Genomic DNA, 24,595 nt, shown 5'->3' with positions numbered 1-24,595 from the left:
TACACCACTCTCTCTTTTAATATTAACATATACAAGCAGCAGAGAGAGCCAACTGCTCTCTGCTGTTCCCTGAGGGAAAGCCGGAGCACAAAGCTGTTCCTCTGGCCTTCCTCCAACTGCAGGGCCTGCTTAGCTCCTCCCTAGGCAGAAGCTTTGTTCCAGCCCCACTTCCCACATCCCAACTCCACAGTCAGGATGGGAGGCACGTGGTTGCTAGCAGGGGAAAGAATACTGTAGTTTCAGCCTCTGCTCCTTTCAGTCTCAGCCTGGATGGTCGTCACTCATCCCTCTGCAGCTAGTTCCTCACTTGTCCCAGCCCAGGAGCCAGGAGGGCACTCAATCACACCCAAAGGAGCAGGCAGTGTGACTTCAGTCATCTTCAGATGACTCCTCTTCTGCCTCTTTTAGCCACTGGATGAACCTCTGCAGCTGTAAGGAAGCAGGGGAGAGATCGGCTGGGGGAGGTGCACATAACTCTCCTGCTCCCCTCGGCAGATAAACAGCTCTAACAATCAGAGCCCCTGAAACCAACCACCCTAGAGTCTAGGGGCCAGGACCTGGGAATGAGATAACTGTCTTGGCGAGAGGAGGGCAGCCTGACGCACCTGTTGATTCTTGCGTAACTGCCGGCCCTTGTCAGTTGTATCTCTTTGGCTGAACCAGCTCAGAATTGTTTCCTCAGCCAGGATCTCCAGCTGGTAGAAAGCCATCAGTACCTGCAAAAGGCCAATAAAGGGGACCTCAAGGGCCTTGGAGAGTCCAGCAGGATACTCTACCAGGCCCTCAGATCCCTCTATGCACTGAGTAGCCTCCTCCAAAACGGACAAGAGTGAGCGGTTCGCTCTGCTCCTGAGGCAGGTCTAACTTCTGGAACTATTGCTGGGGAGAGCTTTGCACATTTCCAGACCACCCCCCAGATGGCTACCTTACTAGCCCGGCTCCAAGCTGTACTATCCTAGCAATAAGCATATTGGGAGTGGATGGTCCATACTGGAGTCACATTAGCTTCTATTTTATGTCTCCCAAGGGGGTCACCAACCCTCGTTTGAAAGCAAGTGCAGAAGAATGGGGCTTGAGGTTGTATTCACCCTGGCCATGGAAATACCAAGAGCTTCATGCTCTAGGAAGAAGTCCTCAATGGCTGCTAACGCTTCCAAATGGTCGGCTGCGCGCTTTATGTAGTTCCTAAAAACAGGGCTCCAGGCCTTGAGCAGCTATGGAAGAAAGAAGGGAGCTGCAATATATTCCTGAGCATTCACCTATGCCTGGACATCCAAGCAAATCCATATTGATGACATGGGTGGACAAGAGGGAGATGATACAGGTTCTGTGGAATTATGTCAGAGGGACTTGGGAGTTGTTGACAGGGCTTGGGAAAAAGAGATTCCTTAGGGAAGGTGAAAGGGGATCAGATGCTATAGGCTGCCTCAAAATACCTATTCCCACCCCAGAGGCTGATCTTGTGTTGGGTCAAATTGCTGCCACAGAATCTGAATGTCCAGGTCCATTCTGAGTATACCTTTGTGGGCCTAGGATGGTATGAATCCTGGAGTCTCAAAGGCCAGTCAGTATTGAACTCAACCTGACCCCTCTGAACCAGCCAAGGCTGCTCTAGAGCCCAACTAGCTTCCAGAGGCAAGGAGAAAGGAACCAGAAGTGACATACACCCAATATAACAAGACAGTCTACTCCTGATTTCCTTTGCCTGTACCCAATCCCTTGTACTCAGCTCCAATCTTTGCTCACAGGAAGCAGCAGGGCACAGTAGCGGCTTGAGTCAAGCGAGGAATCCATCTGTTGCAGGGGGAACTCCAGGACCACGTGGCTCAGTACCTGCATCACCTCCTTTAGACTTATGTTATAGGCATACCTGCGGGGAGACTGGGGTGACACCAGGGCCTTCACTGGCCTTTCAGCAGGCTTAGAACTATGACTTTGATAGACACTGGAGAGGAATCTGGATGGAACAATATGGAAGGGGAGGGTTTAGGAAGGAGAAAGTCTATGCTGAGGCTAGAACTTAATAATGCTTTCCTTGCTCCAAATACTACTGGTCTTTCCATTTGGGATGTCGAAGGAATAGGTTCCTATTTGGAGACAAAACACTTACGAGAAAGCCTCTACCTTCCTGGGATCACCCCAAGCAGAACAGGGAGGGGCTGCTCTTACTTGAGAGAGTTGATTTCCAGGACGAGATTGTCACAAGAAATGTTCTCCTCTTTGCCCCGCTGTAGTGTTCCTAAAACTTCATTCTGGAACACTGAAATCAAAGCAAGAATAAGTTCATGGGCCAACATCATTCCAGAATACTCTAAGTCATCTAGTCTTGACTTGATACCAAACCCTTTCTGAGGAACATAAGCCTCTGGCTAGTTGATCCAGGCAGAGAATAAACTGGTCCAGCGCATTTCTCCCCTGTCCACTCACCTTTGATGTCATCCATCTGAGGGGAGCCTCCCCGGCTGTCCGGTTCCTCAGAATCCATACTTTGTTCACTTTCACTTTCACTCTCTTCTTCCATGTTGATCTTGAGTCCTGAGAAGCCATAATGGGTGAGGAAAAAGAAAAAAAGAGTCATTGACAGAGAGCAATATACCTGCCCTGTCTGCATGAATAAAAGAGTGAATAAGTAATGTGACTCTGAAGTATTCATTATCCTTCAAAATATTCCGATTCGGTAGGAGAAGGGCAGGCATCAGGCCTAGCTCACCCCACAGATTCTGCTGCAGTTCCTCCTCTTCCTCCATGTTCATGCCTGCAGCTTTCCAGAGGTAGCCCTTGCCAGCGGCTCCTACTTCTGCTGGATTATAACCTGGAAAAGGCAATGATCTATAGAGAGGGCCCCGCGGAAGCACCAATCCCTCCAGGAGGAAACACTGGTTCTTCTATGAGGCAGCGAGACACACAGATGCCCCACACCTGTCGAGTCTCACACCTTTCATCTTCACTTTGTCCTTTTCTTGGTCAGCCCCAGAATCATCACTGAACTCGCCATCATCTTCATCTTCCTCTGCATCTGGAGGGTGCAAAGAGATCACCGAGCCCTCAGGCAGCGTGATATTTGGGCCCACGACCACCTAGGGGAAAAAAAAACACAGAACCACTAGGTTGTGGAGGAAAAGTGCATCCTGATAATGAGAGCAACTTTTTTTTTTTTAAACTAAGGCTAGATGGCAAACGAAACCACTGGATTTGTTCTCTCAACTCAGACAGGATTATGTGTGGAAATAATGCCCCTTCTGGCTCAGTGTGACTGCCACGCAATTCAGGGCCTGTGCACAGTATAGATCAGGTCTCACCTGGGAAGTGAGGACACAGCGTGGTTTCAGTGTCACTCGTTCCTTGACCTCAGCATTGTCACAAAGCAGAGACTGATGGATCTGTGCTCCAGCCTCCACTCGAACACCCTGCCACAGGTAGGTCTGGTCCAGCACCACGTTATCACCTGGCTCAGGATGGGAAGGCCTCTGGGTCACTAAGGGTTACAACCGCAGAGCAGAGCCCTTCATAGAGGACAGGGCTGACTGACCCCAGCACAGCTCCCACCTAGCTCTCATTCCCCATCCCGCAAGTCACCAGAAACACCCACTCACCCCCTAAGCCCAGGCCTGAGAAGAGAAGATACTTCACCAAGTTTACAACAATTATAGACTACACACAGGGCTTAAGAACCCGAGAACCTTCAGGATTTCTGGGGACCCTCTGAACTCAAAAACCTTATTAGAATCATATCCACGTCTATAAGCAGAACCAAATAATTCCACCTCTTCTGGTACATTTTAGAAACTAAGTCTTTTTTTTCTTTTGAGACACGGTCTCACTCTGTCACCCAGGCTGGAATGCAGTAGTATGATCATGACTCACTGCACCCTTGACCTCTGGGCTCAGGTAATCCTCCTGCCTCAGCCTCCCGAATAGCTGAGATTACAGGCACGTGCCATCATGCCCGGCTAATTTTTGTATCATTTGTAGAGAAGGGGTGTTGCCATGTTGCCCAGGCTGGTCTTGAACTCCTGGGCTCAAGCGATTCCCCCACCATGGCTTCCCAATGTGCTGGGATTACAAGCATGAGCCACCATGCCCAGCCCCTAGAATCTGAGCCTTACTGTTGTTCTTGGAAAGGGGCAGTACTATTAGAAGCATCACATTCCTGCAACCAAAATGAGTTACCAAGAGGCCAACCAGGCAGTTATGGTAGACTCAAAAGAACACTGGACTTACAATCAGAATACCCAGATTCAGGTCCCACCATTATTACCAATGACCTTGGGCAAGAAAATCTTGTTGAGCCTGTTTGTTTATTTGTAAATTATGAGGATTAAATGAAACAATGTATATAAAAGCCCTTTGTAAACTGTAATGCGCTAAATAGATGTTGTTACTGCATGTTAATTATCTACTTGCTCCTGAATGTGACTACAGGGTACCCTGGAATGTGAAGTCATCCAATGAGAGGCTCACAGGCCACAAATTAAGGTATCGCTGTTTTCAAATCCCTGTTTCCTCCTTTCCTGAGGTAGCCACTCTAGTTCCTTATTCCCAGGGACTGTCCCTTGTGTAGCCATCCCTTGTGTTTCTGGAGACGTGGCACCCCCAGGTTCCTGTTCCTAGGATAGTTGGCTTGATTCCCCACCTGTGCTCACCAATGTGGCAGCCGGGGCCAATGACACTGTTGGTGATAAAGCAATTGCTGCCAATGACAGTGCCAGAGCCCAGGAGCACATTTTCCTCTAGGATGCTGCCATGGCCCAGGCTGACCTCAGGCCCTCGGTAGATGTTGTGCCGGGAATGAGTGCAGCTCTGGGTGGTGCTGTCAGTGAAGTTCGCCTCTGGGGTGAGAGGGTAGACCCATCGGCGGATGACGTCAGCACAGACAGCTGAGTACATGTGTAGGTTGGAGACACGGGCACCATATTCCTTAGCTGTTACGTGCATGTGGATCTGGTTCCCTAGGATCTGAATGAGAAGGAAAGGGAGGTCACCTAAGCAAGAAAGACAGGAAGAATGCCCCCAAGTACAACTTTTCTAATCCTTGTAAGTTCCCCTCTGCCTCTCACTGCCACAAAGATTCTTCTTTGTGTACTGTTCCTCCTGCCCCCTGCTTTTCCTCCCTCCTAAGCCTCAATAAAATACAAAAAAGGATCAAAAGTTACCAGCATGAGATACAATCATAGCCTTCTCCTCTCTCCTAAAGAGGCATTGGAAGACTTTTCTCACCTCCTCATTCACTAAGAGACCTCGCACAAAGTCATCTCGAGTTTGGTAGTCAAAGTTGTCTGTAAACAGTTGCGCCACCTGTGGAAGGGAAGTGGAGTGGGCTAGAATTAAGTACTATTCTTTTTTTTTTTTTTTGAGACGAGTCTAACTCTGTTGCCCAGGCTGGAGTGCAGTTGCATGATCTCAGCTCACTGCAACCTCCACCTCCTGGGTTGAAGTGATTCTCGTGCCTCAGCCTCCCAAGTCACTGGGATTACAAGCGTCCGCCACCACGCCCAGCTAATTTTTGTATTTTTTTTTTTTTTAGTAGAGACGGGATTTCACTGTGTTGATCAGGCTGGTCTTGAACTCCTGACCTCATGATCCACTCACCTCGGCCTCCCAAAGTGCTGGGATTACAAGCGTGAGCCACTGCGCTTGGCCAGGATTAAATACTATTCTCTAAGAGCACAGATAATCCCCCAGAGACCCAGCAAACCCTATGACAGCTGGACATGGACCAGAATTCCAAAGAGACTCCCAATGAGATACTGGAGACAAGATCTTTGCTTTACAATAGATTCTAGAAAAAAAAAAGCCAGGTGCAGTGGCTCACGCCCGTAATGCCAGCACTTTGGGAGGCCGAGGCAGGTGGATCACCTGAGGTCGGGAGTTCGAGACCAGCCTGACCAACATGGTAAAACGTCGTCTCTACTAAAAATACAAAAAAAATTAGCTGGGCATGGTAGCACATGCCTGTAATCCCAAGCTACTTGGGAGGCTGAGGCAGGAGAATTCCTTGAACCCGGAAGGCAGAGGTTGTGGTGAGCTGAGATCGCACCATTGCATCCAGCCTGGGCAACAAGAGCAAAACTCTGACTCAAAAAAAAAAAAAAAAAAAAAAAAAAGGCTGGGTGCGGTGGCTCACGCCTGTAATTGCAGCACTTTGGGAGGCCAAGGCAGGAGGATCACCTGAGGTCAGGAGTTAGAGACCAGCCTGGCCAATATGGTGAAACCCCATCTCTACTGAAAAATACAAAAAACAGCCAGGTGTGGTGGCGCATACCTGTAGTCCCAGCTACTTGAGAAGCTGAGGCAGGAGAATCACTGGAACCCAGGTGGTGGAGGCTGCAGTGAGCTGAGATCGTGCCACTGCACTCCAGCCTGGGCGACAGAGCGAGGCTCCGTCTCAAAACAACAATAACAACAACAACAACAACAAAAACCCGTGGTGGCTCATGCCTGTAATCCCAGCATTTTGGAAGGCCGAGGTGGTCAGATTGCTTGAGCTCAGGTGTTCGTGACCAGGCTGGACAACATGGCAAAACCCCGTCTCTACAAAAAAATACAAAAATTAGTGGTAGTGCACGCCTGTGGTTCCATCTACTCAGGAGGCTGAGGCAGGAGGTTCACTTGAACCCGGGAGGTTGAGGCTGCAGTGAGCAGTCATGGTGCCACTGTGCTCCAGCCTGGGCCACAGAGCGAGACCCTGTCTCAAAAGATATATATAAATAAAACTGAAAATAAGGCCAGGTGTGGTGGCTCATGCCTGTAATCCCAGCACTTTGGGAGGCTGAGACGGGTAGATCACTTGAGACCAGGAGTTTGAGACCAGCCTGGCCAAAATGGTGAAACCCCATCTCTACTAAAAATACAAAAATTAGCCAGGCATGGTGGTATGTGCCTGTAATCCCAGCTACTCAGGAGGCTGAGGCAGGAGAATCACCTGAACCTAGGAGGCACAGTTTGCAGTGAGCTGGGATCACACCACTGCACTCCAGCCTGGGCAACAGAGCAAGACTCTGTCTCAAAAAATAAGAATAAAAATAATGAAAATAAACAGGGAGAAGAAATATACCCTGGCCTTCTAAGGGGGCAATAACAGACCCACAGAGTTCTACTCTTCGGGTGTGCAGCCCCAGCCCTAAAGAGCTCACCTGAGGAGAACAGATGCTGATATGACAATCCAGTAAATCATATCGAACCTCCACTCCATCACTACTGCCCTGAAACAGGCTCTGTGGGGAGAAGTTACAAGGACTTTAATTTGTTTCTCCCACTGAAGCCTGTCACTTCCCCACCTCAAAGGACCCCAGATATCCACACACCAGAGGAAATGAAAAACGCCGGAGACCCTGGGTCTTCTGAAAATGGAGAACCCTGTTTGTGGTGCTATCCACAGCCACTACCACATTGTCTTCATGGCAACGAGTTGGGTGGCTGGGGGATGACTCCTTGAAGATCATCGTCATCACAGAAACATTTTTTTCTAGCTTCCGTCTCAACCTATAAAGGATAGGAGGGAGAGAACTGCAAAAAAGCAGTCTCGGGGCTCTGCTGGTCTTTAACCCTTGTTCCTGTCATTTTCCCATCCTGACCTGTGTTCCTCAAGGGCTCTGGTGATATTGATGTTTGAGATGACATCCCCATACACCAGAAGGAAGTCAGAGCGCACCAAGGCCTTGGCATCAACATCACGGAGGACATCTCCCAGTGAGCGATAGAGCTCTGATGTAATTATTCGAACCACATTGAGAGATGTAGGGCGGCACCACTTGGACTTTCTAAAGGAAGGGAGGGTGAGGGGAATGAGTATATCAAGCATAAAGATCATTTGAGCCTTCCCCATTTTTCGCCCCCATTCAGCATTCACAGTCTTTCTCCATGGCTTTTTTGGGTTCTTGCCAGCGTCTTCAACTTCAAAGAGAATTATGAACTATAATGAATGCTTTCAGCATCCTGTGTCACCAGTCTTGTTTTATGGGTTAGGAAACATGGTTATTTCCTCTCCATACCTTGACCCCTTGTCCCTAAACATCAATTTGAACAGAAAATCCTGCTGAAGCCTGGGGTACACAAAGTAGCCCGGGAACACACTTCATGTCAGCTTCCCCCTTCTGCAATCCATATAACATTTAGGAACTGTCTGATGGAGACCATGCTAATGTCCTAGTCTTTATATCCTGGACTTCCATAAGCAATGTGATTCCCTAGTTTTCAAGATTTCAACAAACATGTAAGTGCTCACTATATGCTTGGGACTGAGCTAGGCAGTGGGAATACAAAGATGACAAGGAGCTCATTTATATCCTTGAAGGTGAGAACAAACAAGATTTAGAAACTCAGTGGGAAAACAAAGATGTTATCATTGTAACTTCCATACTGAAGCCATTAAATAAAAGCAAACTCCACTGGGACCAAACTTTATAATGAGATTCAGAAAAAACCCGTTTATTCTTTAATCTTTGTCACAGAAAACCCAAGACAGACAGATACAAAGTTTCAGCTGCTCACCTCCTGATAAGTGTAGAAAATACCCTTAGAACTTACAATGACATCTAAGTAGACCCATTTTTCCTCTCTCACATTTCCCCTTAGTTACATTCATCCTGAAAAAACTGGAAAAAGATGGCGAAACATGGAAAGAAAAGTTGCAGGGCCTTACAGTAAATGTTCTTTGATTTGAGCAGCTTTCCAGCAACAAAAGACAAATGTTTCCTGTACACCTGTGGCAGTCAGGAATTCCAGAGTGTAGTCAATTAATGCCACATTGGCCAGGGGCAAGAGGACCTGAAGGATACAAGATGAAAAAAACTTGAGGTCTCGAATCCCTTCGGGTACCCCACTGCAACAATTTTCACTCCTCTATTAGTATTTCCAGTGTAATTTTGCTGTATCTTTCCAATTCAAAGATAAACAGGTTCCTGCCTTTGATGTTCATGCCATGCTCTAAGCCTGAGTCTGAGACGTTGCAATTTGGGGATGGTAAGTACAGAATCTATGTGCCTTGTATCAGACACAGAGCTGTGACAGAATGGCAGTTCACTGCTGGCAAAGGATAATACTGGAAATCAATCATATTTCCATAAATTTAAGCATTGCTAAGGCCTTCTTCCCCGTAAGATTTCCTTCCTTGATCCCTAAGTGTCCGAGGTTAGCCATCTCCCGTCAATTTTCAAAAATGAACAGCCATTAGGCTTTTTCGAGGGAATTAGAGAGGATTTTCCTTAAATCCAATGCAGTTCCCTCTCTCTGAACTGACTGCTGAACGACCCAGCTGAGTCCAATACCCCATTGTCTAGACAACTCGGGGGCTGATGGCAATCGATCACTAAACCCATTTTGTCCTTTCGACAGATAGCACCGGCTATCATTAGAACCTGGAAGGAAAAGAAAAGTACACTGCCCGAGATCTGGCCCGTTCTTTTTAAGGCATATTACCGCCCTTTCAGAGGCAAAAGGTCGTTTCTTTTCACCTGAGCAACCGTCATCTGCAAGGTTAAAAGCGGCGCAGCCTCTTCTAGGGACACTGAATCCCCGCGTGAAGGCTTCTCTCAAGCGCTGTTTCTACATTTAGCTCTCTTCATTCCTTTCAAACCCGAGGTGGACAACATTACGAATACCCAAATCTGCCGGCCACTAACTTGGTCAGCAGTCATCAGGGTTTAGACAGTCCCTCTGCCTCCGGTTTTAGGATAACAGCATAGACACAGGTCCTTCAAGGGCATGCTGTAGTAGTTAGCCGAAAGGATAACTTGCTCCAGCCCTGCCACCCTTCCTGCCCTCTGGCTGCTCGCGTGCGCGGCGCTCACCCGAGGCTGGTCCTTGGAGATGGGGAAGAAGCGGCGATCGAAGCTATCGGCCACCAGAACTGCTTGTAGGGGCGGCGGCGGTTCCCCCTCCGCCCCTCTGGTTCCCCCGCCACCGCTGCCTCCCGGCCCCGCGCCGCTGCGCTTGTTGGCCCGACTAACCACCACACCAGGCGGCGCCACTACAGGGGCCGCCATCTTCTTCTCTCACGGTCACCACTTCCGCAAGGAAGCTGACACCGCACGCAGTAGGGGACAAAAAGGATCTAGCACTTGAAATGCGATGGACTAATTAACGAAGGGAAGGAGACGAGGAGGGAGCAGTGCGCATGCGTCTTCCCCGGGAGCCCACAGGGGTCTGAGGTTGATACCGGAGGCGCGAGGAGTGGGGACGGGTCGCGGCTGTCCCAGCTCCTGGAGGCGCAGGGTAGGGGTGGGGTCCCATAGATGTCAGACTCGGTCTGCAAGTATCGTCGGCCTTCATTTGTAGGTGAACAAGCCGAGATTATTGCGGCGTGATAGGACTTGTGGTCGCCACGAAGGGGCCAGCTCCATCCGGAATCTGTAATCCTCCAGCAGTTTCCCCGCCCCGCGCATGTGAAATATGTAGCCCTCCGTATTCATTCTAGAAACTTCTGGGAACCCAGCGCCTTGGGGAGATAGAACCGAGCCAGATGTTCCCCCGCTGCGAGGAACTCAGAACCTGCATAAATAGAGAAGGTGGCATATAGTAGGGAGACCAGTAATTCCACTGAGCGCTGATTTTGGGCCAGGCACGATACAAGCATTATCTCTGCAAAATATCTTATTCATTCGTTCAGCAAACGTTTCTTGAACTCTCAGAAGGATGAAGGAAGTTTACCCAGCTAGTAAGTGGAAGAACTGGTATTGGAACCCGATCTGTCTGACTGCAGAGTTCCACAATCTTGCTGCCAAATTATGTGGAGATAACAATGACTATTTTATGTCATCTATTCATTCTTCCAGCCTATCAGCCTCCTGTGTCTTAAGCAGAGTGGAGACGGGGGTGGATCCAGGCACACCAGTAAGTTGTACTGGAGTTAAGCAGTAAGCTTTCTGGGCAGAGGAAAGTGCGGGCGTAAAGGTCCAAGGCTTGAAAAGGCGCAGCAGCACCTTTTTCTCTTTGGGGAAAGAAGCGGTGGCTGCGGGGAATAAACCCACTCTGCAGAGGGGCGGGGCCGTGGGAAAGCGGTGGAACGAGGCAGGAAGGCTGGGCGTCATTTGGGAGCAAGGAGCTTTTCTGTAAGGCATAGCGCCCTTTCTGCACGGGACCTGTCCAGGTTCCACGCCACAGGCTTCTGCAGTTCCTGCAAACTGTTCCCATCCCGCCCCGCGTTGCACGTCGGGATTTGGAGTTCGCGATGCTGAGCGTTGTTTCCACGTGGCGATTCCGACTTGACCCGTCGTGCTCTGGCGCCCGCCTAGGGGGACCGAGGAGTCTGTCATTTCTTGCCTTGTTAGGGTGCGGAACGAAAACCATTTGATTTATCCTAGAAAAGGAAAGGCTGAAGGCAACTAAGTAAAAGTTTTCCATTAAATGAATGCAAGTTGTAGAAAAGGAATGTTCAGCTGCCCTACAAATCCAGAGGTAGAAATCGGGGAGCGGGGAAGGAATTAAATAGGACATAAACACACACACACACTCTTGCGGGGGTGTTTGGGTATGGAAAGTAGGTCCGATTGCAGAATTTATTTTAAGTGATTCCCGCAACCTTGGGAAGTTGGAAAGTGGTGAATCCGCTGCCAAAAGGTATTTGTGCTTATGGTAAATCCAGGTCTTAAAATTCTGTAGACTGGTAGCTATATGGATATGATTTTAATAGACGAGTTTCAGGAAGACTCTCAAACTGTTTATTTTTGTTGTTGTTTAAAAACTTACTTGAAATATATTGGAAACCACATATACATAATATCTCACACACACTACATAAAGAAGTAAAAATTCCTTTCCCCATTTCTTTCATCCTATCCAATTTGTAGAGTCATAACCATTCTTAATAATTTGATGGGTATTCATTTCTTCCCTAAATTTATATATCTAGAACTAGAGCTAGAGTGTATGCCTACACACACACACACACACACACCCATACATATATATTCAAGCATAATATATGTATATCCACATGTATTCAAACACAGAATTATGTTTAGATAATTACGGTTATATGCTGGTGTGCCAGAGCCAGAATGCCTGGCTTCGGTTCCAGGCCCTAGATGGATAGCTTTGGGCTACTCAGCCTCTCTGTGCCTGGACTTCTTCATCTTTGAAACGGGATAATAATAATACTTATCCCATAAAGTTCTTGTGAGAATTAAATGAAATAATATATGAAAAGCCCTTAGAACAGGCATTGACACATTGTGAAGGTAATGTATTAGCTATTTTGATGATTATGCATTTTGTCTGCAACTTGATTTTTATTTAACATTTGAGGGAATGTAGACAAACATAGCCATTTTCAATGATTCCGTAATATTCCATAGCATGAGTATACCATTGTTTATCCAACCATTTCTCTCTTGAGAAACATTGCAGATTTTTTTGCAGTTTCTACGATTACAAATAATGCTGCAATAAACATCTTTCTACATATAGTCTTTATAAATTTGCATTTATTTCTTAGAATTTATTATTGAATTAGAGTAACTTGTTCAAATTGGATGCAATTCCCATGGCAGAGGATACACTGTTGAACTCACTGGCAAGCCTGATTAGACAATGGTGGAACTCATGGAGATATTGCTTAATTGCTCTCCCTGGACAATGTGTCATTTTGCACTTACACCAGCAATGTATGAGAGCGCCTGTTTCCCCATAGCCTCACCAACAGAGTATTTTGTCAATAGTTTGGACTTTCTGCCAATCTATAAAGGAAAATAAGTGTAGTTTTAATTTGCATTTATCTATTTCAGTGAGGTTGAACATTTTTTCATATATTTGGTCAACTGCCAGTTCTGGTTCTTTTTTTTTTTTTTTTTTTCTTTTTGAGAGAGTGTCACTCTGTCACCCAGGCTGGAGTGTAGTAGCACGATCTTGGCTCGCTGCAACCTCTGCCTCCCAGGTTCCAGTGATTTTCCTACCTAGACCCCCCTGAGTATCTGGGATTACAGGCTGATGCCACCACACCTGGCTGATTTTTGTATTTTTAATAAAGATGGGATTTCGCCATGTTGGCCAGGCTGGTCTCAAACTCCTGACTTCAGATGATCCACCTACCTTGGCCTCTCAAAGTGCTGGGATTACAGGTGTGAGCCACCGCACCCAGCCTCTTTTTCTTTTCTTTTCTTTCTTTCTTTTTGTTTGGAAACAGGGTTGTGCTCTGTTGCCCAGGCTGGAGTACAGTGGCACAATCATAGCTCACTGCAGCCTCAAACTCCTGGGCTCAAGCAGTCCTTCTTCCTCAGCCTCCAGAGTAGCTGGGACAACAGGCACCTGCCACCACACCTAAGTTTTATAGCTTTTGTAGAAATGGGATCTTTCTGTGTTGCCCAGGCTAGTTCTGGTTCTTTCTCTGATTTTAGATTTCAAAATGAGTCTTGAATATGAAATCAGTTTAGAATATAAGCTCTGTGGGCTTTCTGTTTATTTTATTCACTACTATAGCCCAGGTGTCTAGAAGAGTAACTGGCACATGGCAGATGCTCACTAAATATTTGTTGAATGAATGACTGGTTGTTGCTAGTCAGTAACTGAGTATGTGATCAACTGTAGACAAACAAAAGTAATTCCTGACTCTCCCAAGGCTGAGGCTGTTTTTAAAAGATTATGGTAAAAATACATCAAAACATAAAAGTTATCATCTTAACAATTTTTTAACCTTGGCATGGAAAACTGATCGAAGTTAGCCATTTTTAAGTGTACAACTCTGTAGTGTTACTTATGTTCACGTTGTTGTGCTACCATCACCACCATCCACCCACAGAACTCTTTTCATTTTGTAAAAGTGATACTCTGGACCCATTAAACACAATCCTCATTTCCCACTCAGCCCAGCTCCTGGCAACTACCACGCCACTTTCTGTCTCTACGAATTTGACTGCTCTAGGTCCCTCATATAAGAGGAATCACATAGTATTTATTTTTTTTGTATCTGCCTTATTTCACTTAGCGTAATGTCCTCAAGGTTCATCCATATTGTTGCATGTTTCAGAACTTCCTTCCTTTTAAAGGCTAAATGATAATCCATTGGCTGTAGATACCACATTTTATTTATCCATTTATCTGTCAATGGACACTTCGGTTGCTTCCACCTTTTGCTATTGTGGATAATGCCACTACAAACGTGATTGTACAAATATCTGTTCCAGTCCCTGTTTTCACTGAAATAAATGGAACTACTGTATCATACGGTAATTCTACATTTAATTTTTTGAGGAATTGCCATACTTTTTTACATTTTCCTTTTCTTTTTTTTTGTTTGTTTTTGAGACGGAATCTCATTCTGTCACCCAGGCTGGAGTGCAGTGGCACGATCTCAGCTCACTACAACCTCTGCCTCCCGGGTTCAAGCAATTCTCCTGCCTCAGCTTCCCTAGAAGCTAGGATTACAGGTGCACACCACTGTGCCTGGCTAATTTTGTATTTTTAGTAGAGACGGGAGTTTCACTGTTTTGGCCACGGTGGTCTCAAACTCTTAACCTCAGGTGATCCACCTACTTTGGCTTCCCAAAGTGCTGGGATTACAGGCATGAGCCATTTTTTGAGACAGGGTCTTGCTCTGTCGCCTAGGCTGGAGTGCAGTGGCGCAATCATGGCTCACTGTAGCCTCAAACTCGTGGGCTCAAGCGATCCTCCTGCCTCAGCCTCCCATAGTGCTGGGATTACAGGCATGAGTCACCACACTCAGCTGCCATATATATATTTTTTACAGCAGATGCACCATTTTACATTCCCACCTGCAGTGAACAAGGGTTTCAATTTCTTCACATCCTTAGTAACACTTCTATTTTTGTTTTTCTTTTTTTTTGAGACGGAGTCTTGTTCTTTTGCCCAGGCTGGAGTGCAATGGTGTGATCTTGGCTCACTGCAACCTCCGCCTCCCAGGTTCAAGCAATACTCCTGCCTCAGCCTCCCGAGTAGCTGAGATTACAGGCACGTGCCACTATGCCCAGCCAATTTTTCTATTTTTAGTAGAGGCAAGGTTTCACCATGTTGGCCAGGCTGGTCTCAAACTCCTAATCTCAAGTGATCCGCCTGCCTCAGCCTCCTGAAGTGCTGAGATTACAGGCGTGAGCCGCTGCACCTGGCCTGTTTTCTTCTAACTTTAGGTGGCACTTTTCCCCTTCCAAAATTCTACTTATAAATATATTAAAATAATGGTAGGATATGTCCCCTTCAGGGCACCCTTGATACGTATACAAGAGCTGGCTTTTCTAGGCACTGCTAAAGAGCCAGGGCTGTGGTGACAGGAAGCATTAAACTGGTGGAGCACCTTGAGGGTAAGTCTTGGGGCCTTTTGTGCTTCTCAGCTGGGCTCACTTGTTGCTTAGTGGACCGAGCTTGTTCACTGCTGTGAGTATCGTTTATTTTTCTAGTTACTTTGGGTCTGTAGTAGTAGTTAAGAGTTCTAAATATACTACGGGATTGGCTGGGCGCGGTGGCTCACGCTTGTAATCCCAGCACTTTGGGAGGCCGAGGCGGGCGGATCACGAGGTCAGGAGATCGAGACCACGGTGAAACCCCGTCTCTACTAAAAACACAAAAAAAAATTAGCCGGGCGTGCTGGCGGGCGCCTGTAGTCCCAGCTACTTGGAGAGGCTGAGGCAGGAGAATGGCGTGAACCCGGGAGGCGGAGCTTGCAGTGAGCCGAGATTGCGCCATTGCACTCCAGCCTGGGCGACAGAGCGAGACTCCGTCTCAAAAAAAAAAAAAAAAAAAAAAAAAAAAAAAAATATATATATATATATATATATATACATACATACTACGGGATAACTGAGGTCCATGTTCTAGGTTGCTAGAAAACGACAGAAGAAATACAGTTCTGGACTAGACACGTGGCTCATGCTTGTAATCCCAGCACTTTGGGAGGCCGAGGCGGGTGGATTACCTGAGGTCAGTAGTTCGAGACCAGCCGGGCCAACATGGCAAAACCCCATCCCTGCTAAAAAAAAAAACCAAAAAAAAAAAAAAAATTAGCTGGGCATGGTGGTGTGCACCTGTAATTCCAGCTACTTGGAAGGCTGAGGCAGGAGAATCTCTTGAACCTGGGAGGCAGAGGTTGCAGTGAGCTGATATCACGCCACTATACTCCAGCCTGGGTGACAGAGCGAGACTCTGTCTCAAACAAAAACAAAAACAAAAACAAACCAAAAAAACTGAGTTCTTCCCTGTTTTTGTTAGCATGTCCAGAGATATACCTAGTCTCCAGGATATAACAATTCTTTTTGTCTTCTAGGCTGAGGTTTGAGGGAAAAAATGTCTTTTAAGTTTTATCCATAGTTGAGTTGAAAAAGGTTGGGATTTTTCAAAAGAGACTTTACTCAAAATCCTAAGGGAAGAGAAGGGAGAAAAAATGAAAATAAAATCATTAGCAATAAATACACTACTTTGGCTGGGCCCTGCCTCATGAGAGGCCAGAGTGGCTTGTAGAGTTTGGCAACACCGCCCCCTAGAGGTAATTGCTGTCTGCGCTCCAACCTCCCCAACAATTGTTAGACTCTTGAGATCCCTGTTGATACAGAGCATTCCAGGATTGTGAAGTGGGAGCCAGCCACATCCATGATGTTCATGGAGACTAGAAGAACCCTGTGGAAACAAATTTTACCTGGTTACACTGAGATCCAGACATGCACAGACCAGCCCTCTTGAAGAGAGCTTGAGCTTCCTGAATGGGGCTGGAATGGAGAGAGACGATGAAGTTCCTGAGACAGTATTGCCAGGAGAAAAAGGTGTGGCCGAATGGATCAGCCGAAACATCAGGGGCTTGAATCCAGAGGGAGGATGGGGTCTCGCTATGTTGCTCAGGCTGGTCTCAAACTCCTGGCCTTAAGCAATCCTCCTGCCTCAGCCTCCAAAAGTGCTGGGATTGCAGGTGTGAGCATCTGCACCTAGCCAACAATCATTTATTGTATATTTCACAGTAGCTAGAAGAGAAGGGTTGTAATGTTCCCAACACAAAGAAAGATACGGCCAGCTGCAGTGGCTCATGCCTGTAATCTCAACACTTTGGGAGGCCGAGGCAGGTGGATCACCTGAAGTCAGGAGTTCGAGACCAGCCTGGCCAACATGGTGAAACCCCATCTCTACTAAAAATAGCAATTTTCTGAAAGTCCTGCCTCCTGGGCTGAAGGAAGCTGCTCAGTTCCTGGCCCTCTTGAATGAATGGTCACCATGATAAGGGTCACCCAGTGCCAAGAGTTCCACTGTGGAAACTCCTTTCTAAACAGTTGACCAAGAGAAATAGCCAGTTTCCCCAATGCCTGGGCAGGAAGGAGTCCCTTAGTTTGGTGGGTTGCAGGTTAGCAACACTGTGGCACTTATTGTTGGCAAAACACCAAAGACAACAACAACAGAAAATCAGAAACAGCCAGAGAGAAAATATATATACAGTATTACCTAAAAGGGAACAAAAATAAGATTGACTTCACTACAGCAAAAATGGAAGCCAGGAGAAAATGGCATAACATCCTCAAGGCGTTGAGATCAAATAACGTCAACGCAGAATTGTCTTCCCAGAAAAATTATCTTTCTTTTTTTAAATTTATTTTTAGACTGGGCACGGTGGCTCATGCCTGTAATCCCAGCACTTTGGGAGGCTGAGGCAGGTGGATCACCTGAGGTCAGGAGTTCGAGACCAGCCTGGGCAACATGGCGAAACCCTCTCTCTACTAAAAATACAAAAATTAAATGGGTACGGTGGCATGCGCCTGTAATCCCTGCTACTTGGGAGGCTGAGGCAGGGGAATCACTTGAACCCGCAAGGCGGAGTTTGCAGTGACCCGAGATGGCACCACTGCATTCCAGCCTGGGCAACAAAGCAAGACTCCATCTCAAAAAAAAATTTTATTTAAAAAAATATTTCTTTCTTTTTTAATAGAGGCAGAGTCTCCCTATGTTGCCCAGGCTGGTGTTGAGCTTCTGGGTCAAGTGATCCTCCCACCTCGGCTTCCCAAAGTGCTGGGATTACAGGCATAAGCCATCATGACCAGCTGAAAAATTATATTTCAAGAACAAGGGTAAAATAAATACATTTTCAGATAAACAAAAATAGACAACTGATCATCGAAAGACCTTTACTGAGATCCAGACATGCACAGAACAACCCTCTTGAAGACAGCTTGAGCTTCCTGAATGGGCCTCCCAAAGTGCTGGGATTACAGGCATGAGCCACTGCAGCCGACCCAATCTTTCTTTGTGTTGGGAATATTACAACCCTTCTCTTCTAGCTACTGTGAAATATACAATAAATGATCGTTGGCTAGGTGCAGATGCTCACACCTGCAATCTCAGCACTTTTGGAGGCTGAGGCAGGAGGATTGCTTAAGGCCAGCAATCCTGGCCTTAAGATGATTAAGGAGAAGCTGATTAAGTGGAACAAAAATATAGTTAGATAGAAAGAATATGTTCTTGTATTTAATAGTACAGTAGGGAAATTATAGTTAATAATTTTACTATTTATTTATTTATATTTATTTTTTAGGCACAGAGTCTGGCTCCTTTACCCAGGCTGGAGTGCAGTGGCATGATCATGGCTCACTGCAGCCTTGAATTTCTGGGCTTAAGCAATCTTTCCGCCTCAGCCTCCTGAGTAGCTAGGATTACAAGCATGTGCCACCATGCCCAGCCAATTTTTAAAATTTTTTTGTAGAGATGGGGTCTCACCATGTTGTTCAGGCTGGTCTCAAACTCCTGGCCTTAAGCAATCCTCTGCCTCAGCCTCCAAAAGTGCTGGGATGAGCATCTGCACCTAGCCAACGATCATTTATTGTATATTTCACAGTAGCTAGAAGAGAAGGGTTGTAATATTCCCAACACAAAGAAAGATACGGCCAGCCGCAGTGGCTCATGCCTGTAATCCTAGCATTTTGGGAGGCAGTGGCAGGTGGATCACCTAAAAATACAAAAAATTAGCCGGGTGCGGTGGCACGTGCCGGTAATCCCAGCTACTGGGGAGGCTGAGGCAGGAGAATTGCTTGAACCTGGGAGGCGGAGGTTGCAGAGAGCCAAGATCGTGCCATTGCACTCCAGCCTGGAAGCCTGGACGATAGAGTGAGACTCCGTCTCAAAAAAATATGTAAATAAATAAATAATAAATAAGTAAATAAAAATTATATAAAATTAAAAATTCAGTAATACAGTCACATTTGCCACATTTCAAGTGCCTAATAACCATGTGTGGTTAGTGGCTACTATATTGGACAATGCAGTTGTAGAATATTTCCACTATTGCAGAAAGTTCTATTAACAGCACTGTTCAAAGATGTACCTCAAGCCGAAGGAGAAAAATTCCAGAACAAAGGTCTGAGATGCAAGGTGAAAGTTCTAGTAAATAAAATGCTAAGCATGTGAGTAAATATAAACAAACATTGATGATATAAAATAATATTAATGTCTAAGTTGGGTGGCTAAAAAAAGAAAATGCTAAACTACTTATACATGTTAAGTCAGACAGGAAGTGATTAGAGTTAAAAACATTCTAAGATCTTTTTTATTGTTCACATAAAGTCTGGACCAAGAAATAAAATTCAGCAATATATTGTTTACAAGCAATACTCTTAAAACATAAGGACTCAGGCTGGGCTCGGTGGCTCACCACCTGTAATCCCAGCACTTTGGGAGGCCGAGGCGGGTGGATTGCTTGAGGTCAGGAGTTCGAGACCAGCCTGGCCAACATGGTGAATCCTCTACTAAAAATACAAAAATTAGCTGGCGTGGTGGCACGTGCCTGTAATACCAGCTACTTGGGAGGCTGAGGCAGGAGAATCACTTGAACCCGGGAGGTGAAGTTTGCAGTGAGCCGAGATTGTGCCTCTATACTCCAGCCCGGGCGATAGAGTGAGAATCCATCTCAAAAAAAAAGAAAAAAAAGGAAAGAAAGAAAAAATAAGTAATCGACGAATCCACTATTATAGTAAAACATTTTAAATATATCTCAGTATTTGGTAGATCAAACAGATAAATGAATAAGGAAACAGAAGACTAGAATATCATAATTAAACGTCTTGATCTAATGAATTTATGTGGAACTCTGCATTCGTTAATTGGATAATATGCAGTCTTTTCAAATGTTTGGGGATTGTTTGTGAACATTATACATAATGCAGCTTGGCTAAGGGACCACATGGGCTCTGCAGTACAGCAGCACCAGGATGCTATAGCATGCAGGCCTCTTGAATTTCTATATGAATTTTAGAATCAGCTTGTCAATTTCTGCAAAAAAAAAAAAAAAAAAAAAAGGCAACCGAAATTTTGATACAGATTGCATTGAATGTGTAGATCAATTTGGGGAGTAATGGCATCTTCACAGGATTTAAGCTTTCCAAATCTTAAACATAGTATATCTTATCTTTCCATTTATTTAGATCTTCTTTAATTTTTTTCAACAATGTTTTTTAGTTTTCAGTATACAAGTGTTGCACTTCTTTTGTGAAGTTTATCCCTAAATGCCTTATTTTTTTAAAAATGATTCTTAACTTTATTTTCAAATTATTTATTGCTACTATATATATAAATACAATACTTTTGGTATGTTGATCTTGTGTCCTGTAACCTTGCTGAACTCATTAGTTCTAGTAGATTGTTAGTGAATTCCTTGGGATTTTCTATTTACAAGATCATATCATCTGCAAACAGAGATTGCTTTACTTCTTCCTTTCAATCTGGATTCCTTTTTATTTATTTTTCTTTTTTTTTTAGACTGTTGCTCTGTCGTCCAGGCTGGAGTGCAGTGGTGAGATCTTGGCTCACCGCAACCTCCACTTTCCGTGTTAAAGCGATTCTCCTGCCTCAGCCTCCCGAATAGCTGAGATTACAGGTGCCCACCACCATGCTTGGCTAATTTTTGTATTTTTAGTAGAGATGGGGTTCCACCATGTTGGCCAGGCTGTTCTCCACTTCCTGACTTCAAGTGATCCACCCACCTTGGCCTCCCAAAGTGCTGGGAGACATGAGTCACTGCACCCGGCCTGCCCTGAATAATGTTAAGTACAATGTTGTGTAGAGGTGGAGAGAATAAATATTCTTGTCTTGTTCCCACTTTTAGGGGGAAAAGATTCAATTTTTTGCCATTTGGTGTGATGTTAGCTGTAGATTTTTCATAGATGCCCTTTAACAGATTGAGGAAGTTATTTTTATTTTTAGTTTGTTGAGTGTTATTTTTTAATCACAAAAGGTTTTGGATTTTGTCAAATGCTTTTTCTGCAGCTATTAAAATGATCGTGTGGGTTTTGTTCTCTTAATATAGTGTATTACATTAATTGATTTTCTGATATTATACCAATCTTGTATTCTTGGGGTGAGTTCCACTTGTTCATTGCATATAATCCTTTTTATATGTTGCTGGATTCAGTTTGCTAGTATTTTTTTTTGTTTTTTTTGAGACAGTCTCACTCTGTTGTCCAGGCTGGAGTGCAGTGGTGCAATCTCGGCTCACTGTAACGTCTGTCTCCTGGGTTCAAGTGTCTCTCCCACCTCAGCCTCCCAAGTAGCTGGGATTACAGGTGCACGCCACCATGCCTGGCTAATTTTTTTTTTGTATTAATAGAAATGGGGTTTGCCATGTTGGCCAGGCTGGTCTCGAACTCCTGACCTCAGGTGATCCACTGGCCTTGGTCTCCCAGCGTGCTGGGATTATAGGCTTGAGCCACCGTGCCCGGTCTGTTTGCTAGTATTTTGTTGAGGATTTTTACGTCTATATTCATATAAGATATTGGTCTGTAGTTTCTTTGTTTTTAAATATAACATGTTTGTCTGGTTTCAGTATCTGGATAATAATACTGGCCTCATAGAATGAGTTGCAAAATGTTTCCTCTTCTTTTAATTTCTGAAAGAGACTGTGTAGAATTGGTATTAATTCTTCTTGAAGTATTTGGTAAAATTTACCAGTGAAGCTGTCAATGCCTATGGGAAGCTATTTCAAATTATTAGAATCAACTTAAGTTTATTTAACATTTTATCATGATTAGTGTGAAGTTATGCACCTTAATTTTTTTAATTGAGAGATTCCTTCTCTCTATATATAAACTTGTAATTTATGAAAAATGAAAAACCCATGTTTTGAAAAAGGTAACACTTAATGGCTCATATTAAAACTGTGATTATTCAGCAAGATAATAGGCAGTTTGAGAGTGAAAGGAATTTCTATATACTTTTAGACCTCTCTTAAGCATACCAAGCATAATTTGACCTAGTTGGTCAAATTATGAATTTTCTCCATAATCTGGAAGACAACTTTGTCTACCATTTGGTCAAGAAACTAGAGTCAGGAAGAATGATGATATGATGCAGGGGAAAACCTCACCCCTGACATTGTAGGGGGTTTGGGGAAAAAAAAGGAGTGAAAAGAGGTAAGAGAGTGGAAAGAAGAATGATGGTCAGGTCTGTGCCTTTGTTTCCTCTCTCTGGGTTCCAATTGAATGATGTGGACCAGTATTGAGGAAAAAGCTTGTCTCTCTTCGAGGCTGGTATAAAGATCAGAGCTTTACAGTCCTCTGAAGGAGCCCAGCAGATAGACTTCAAAAAGAAGCCTGTGAACTTGGGGAAGAGCTGCCTCTGTTTGCTGCTGTGGTCTTTGGACAGCCTGACTGGTTCATGTTGGAAGGCAGGGGAAATTGAACGAGTATGTTCAATTATTTCCATTCCCTGCAGATGGGAGGGGATTGCTACTTGCTCCTGGATTGACCTGGGAATTGAGGCATGCCCTCCATGTGCTTCAGCAGAATAACAGTGTTTCATCACTGGTTCATATAAGCAGCCTGGCCCAGGCCTCCACAGTTAAGTTGGTTTGCTCTTCCTTGAAAGAACCTTACAGTGTGACCTATACAGGTGCTGAGAGGACACAAAATTATGAGCAGGCAACGAAAACAATGGGGCCGGGCGCAGTGGCTCACACCTGTAATCCCAGCACTTTGGGATCCCGAGGCCGGTGGATCACTGGAGGCTAAAGTTCGAGACCAGCCTGGCCAACATGGTGAATCCCTGTCTCTACTAAAAAAATACAAAATTAGCCAGGTGTGGTGGCACATGCCTGTAATCCCAGCTACTCAGGAGGGTGAGGCACGAGAATCTCTTGAACCTAGGAGGCAGAGGTTGCAGTGAACTGAGATCGCACTACTGCACTCCAGCCTGGGTGACAGATACTCTGTCTCAAAAGGAAAAAAAAAAAAGCCTACTGATTGTCAATTACATATACAAAATACCTTCACAGCAACATCTAAACCAGCGTTTGACCAGACAACTGGGCACGATAGTCCAGCCAAATTGACATTTAAAATTAACCATGTCAGGCCAGGCACAGTGGCTCACACCTGTAATCCCAGCACTTAGGGAGGTTGAGGTGGGCAGATCACCTGAAAGGTCAAGAGTTCGAGACCAGCCTGGCCAACATGGTGAAACCCCTTCTCTACTAAAAATACAAAAATTAGCCAAGTGTGTTGGCAGGCGCCTGTAATCCCAGCTACTCGGTTGGCTGAGGTGGGAGAATCTTTTGAACCTGGGAGAATCTTTTGAATCTTTTGAACCTCACTGGGTTGCAGTAAGCCGAGATCGTGCCACTGCACTCCAGCCTGACAGAGCAAGACTGCGTCTCAATAAATAAAATAAAATAAACCATGTCAATGACCAATATGAATATTGAGGACAAGGGCTCCTTCTGAAGTAGGATTAAGAAAAGAGAGAAGATAATTTCTAGGACATGTGATTAGAACACTGAAAAGACTTCATGAGGCTTGGCGTGGTGGCTCATGCCTATAATCCTAGCACTTTGGGAAACCTGAGGTCAGCAGTTCAAGACCAGCTTGGCCAACATGGTGAAACCCCATCTCTACTAAAAATACAAAATTAGCCGGGTACGGTGACATGCACCTGTAATCCCAGCTACTTGGGAGGCTGAGGCAGGAGAATCGCTTGAACCCAGGAGGTGGAGGTTGCAGTGAGCTGAGATCACACCATTGTACTCCAGCCTGGTGACCGAGCGAGACTCCATCTCAAAAAAAAAAAAAGAAAAAGAACTGACTGAACAGAAAAAGAACAGATGGAAGAGAGTAAGTAGAGTGTTACTTATATCCTAGAAAAAATTCCCCAAACATAAGAAAGATTTAAATATTCATATTGAAAAAGGTCACTGAGACACAGAAAGGATTAGTGAAAACGCACATTTAGACATAACCTAGTGAAATTCAAGGGTCTGTAATCACCAGTGGGGTCACCTTGCCTGCTGCCTAGACAGAGCCAACTTATCAAGACAGGGAAATTGCAATAGAGGAAGAGTAATTCATGCAGATCCTGCTGTGCGGGACACTGGAATTTTATCAGCCTCCCTGAGCATTCGGGGATCAGAGTTTTTAAGGACAACTTGGTGGGTTGGGGGAAACCAGTGAGCCAGGAGTGCTGATTGGTCAGATCAGAGATGAAATCATGGGAAGTTGAAGCTGTCCTCTCGTGCTGAGTCAGTTCCTGGGTTGGGGCCACAAGATCAGATGAGCCAGTTTATTGATCTTGGTGGCCAGCTGATTCATTAAGTGCAGGGTCTGCAAAATACCTTAAGCACTGATCTTAGGAGCAGTTTAGGGAGGGTCAGAATTTTGTAGCCTCCACCTGCATGACTCCTAAACCATAATTTCTAATC

General features: G+C 45.2%; 1 protein-coding gene and 1 pseudogene across 2 annotated transcripts in view; one reads left to right on the top strand and one right to left on the bottom strand.

Moving 5' to 3' along the window:
* On the bottom strand, positions 1 to 10,793 carry EIF2B5 (eukaryotic translation initiation factor 2B subunit epsilon). Its single transcript, XM_003256560.4, has 16 exons — positions 9,789 to 10,793; positions 8,642 to 8,766; positions 7,575 to 7,760; positions 7,305 to 7,482; positions 7,134 to 7,214; positions 5,218 to 5,295; positions 4,644 to 4,956; positions 3,300 to 3,445; positions 2,936 to 3,077; positions 2,711 to 2,812; positions 2,428 to 2,535; positions 2,170 to 2,260; positions 1,747 to 1,870; positions 1,089 to 1,214; positions 606 to 716; positions 1 to 429 (listed from the first exon to the last, which is right to left on the bottom strand). Exons 1-16 carry the CDS (start codon positions 9,981 to 9,983, stop codon positions 370 to 372), a joined length of 2,166 nt encoding a protein of 721 aa, XP_003256608.1. The 5' UTR covers positions 9,984 to 10,793; the 3' UTR covers positions 1 to 369.
* Positions 10,794 to 10,807: 14 nt separating this feature from the next.
* LOC100592933 overlaps positions 10,808 to 24,595 on the top strand; it is a 77,859-nt pseudogene continuing 64,071 nt past the window's right edge. The window contains exon 1 of the transcript XR_001116537.2: positions 10,808 to 10,830. The product of XR_001116537.2 is annotated as a putative elongation factor 1-alpha-like 3 (transcript). The remainder of the gene's footprint in view (positions 10,831 to 24,595) is intronic.

This window comes from Nomascus leucogenys, chromosome 11 (genome assembly GCF_006542625.1).
Source record: "Nomascus leucogenys isolate Asia chromosome 11, Asia_NLE_v1, whole genome shotgun sequence".
Classification (NCBI taxonomy): Eukaryota; Metazoa; Chordata; class Mammalia; order Primates; family Hylobatidae; genus Nomascus; species Nomascus leucogenys.
Note: the sequence above shows the minus strand (reverse complement) of the source record. Positions and strands in the feature narration are given on the sequence as shown.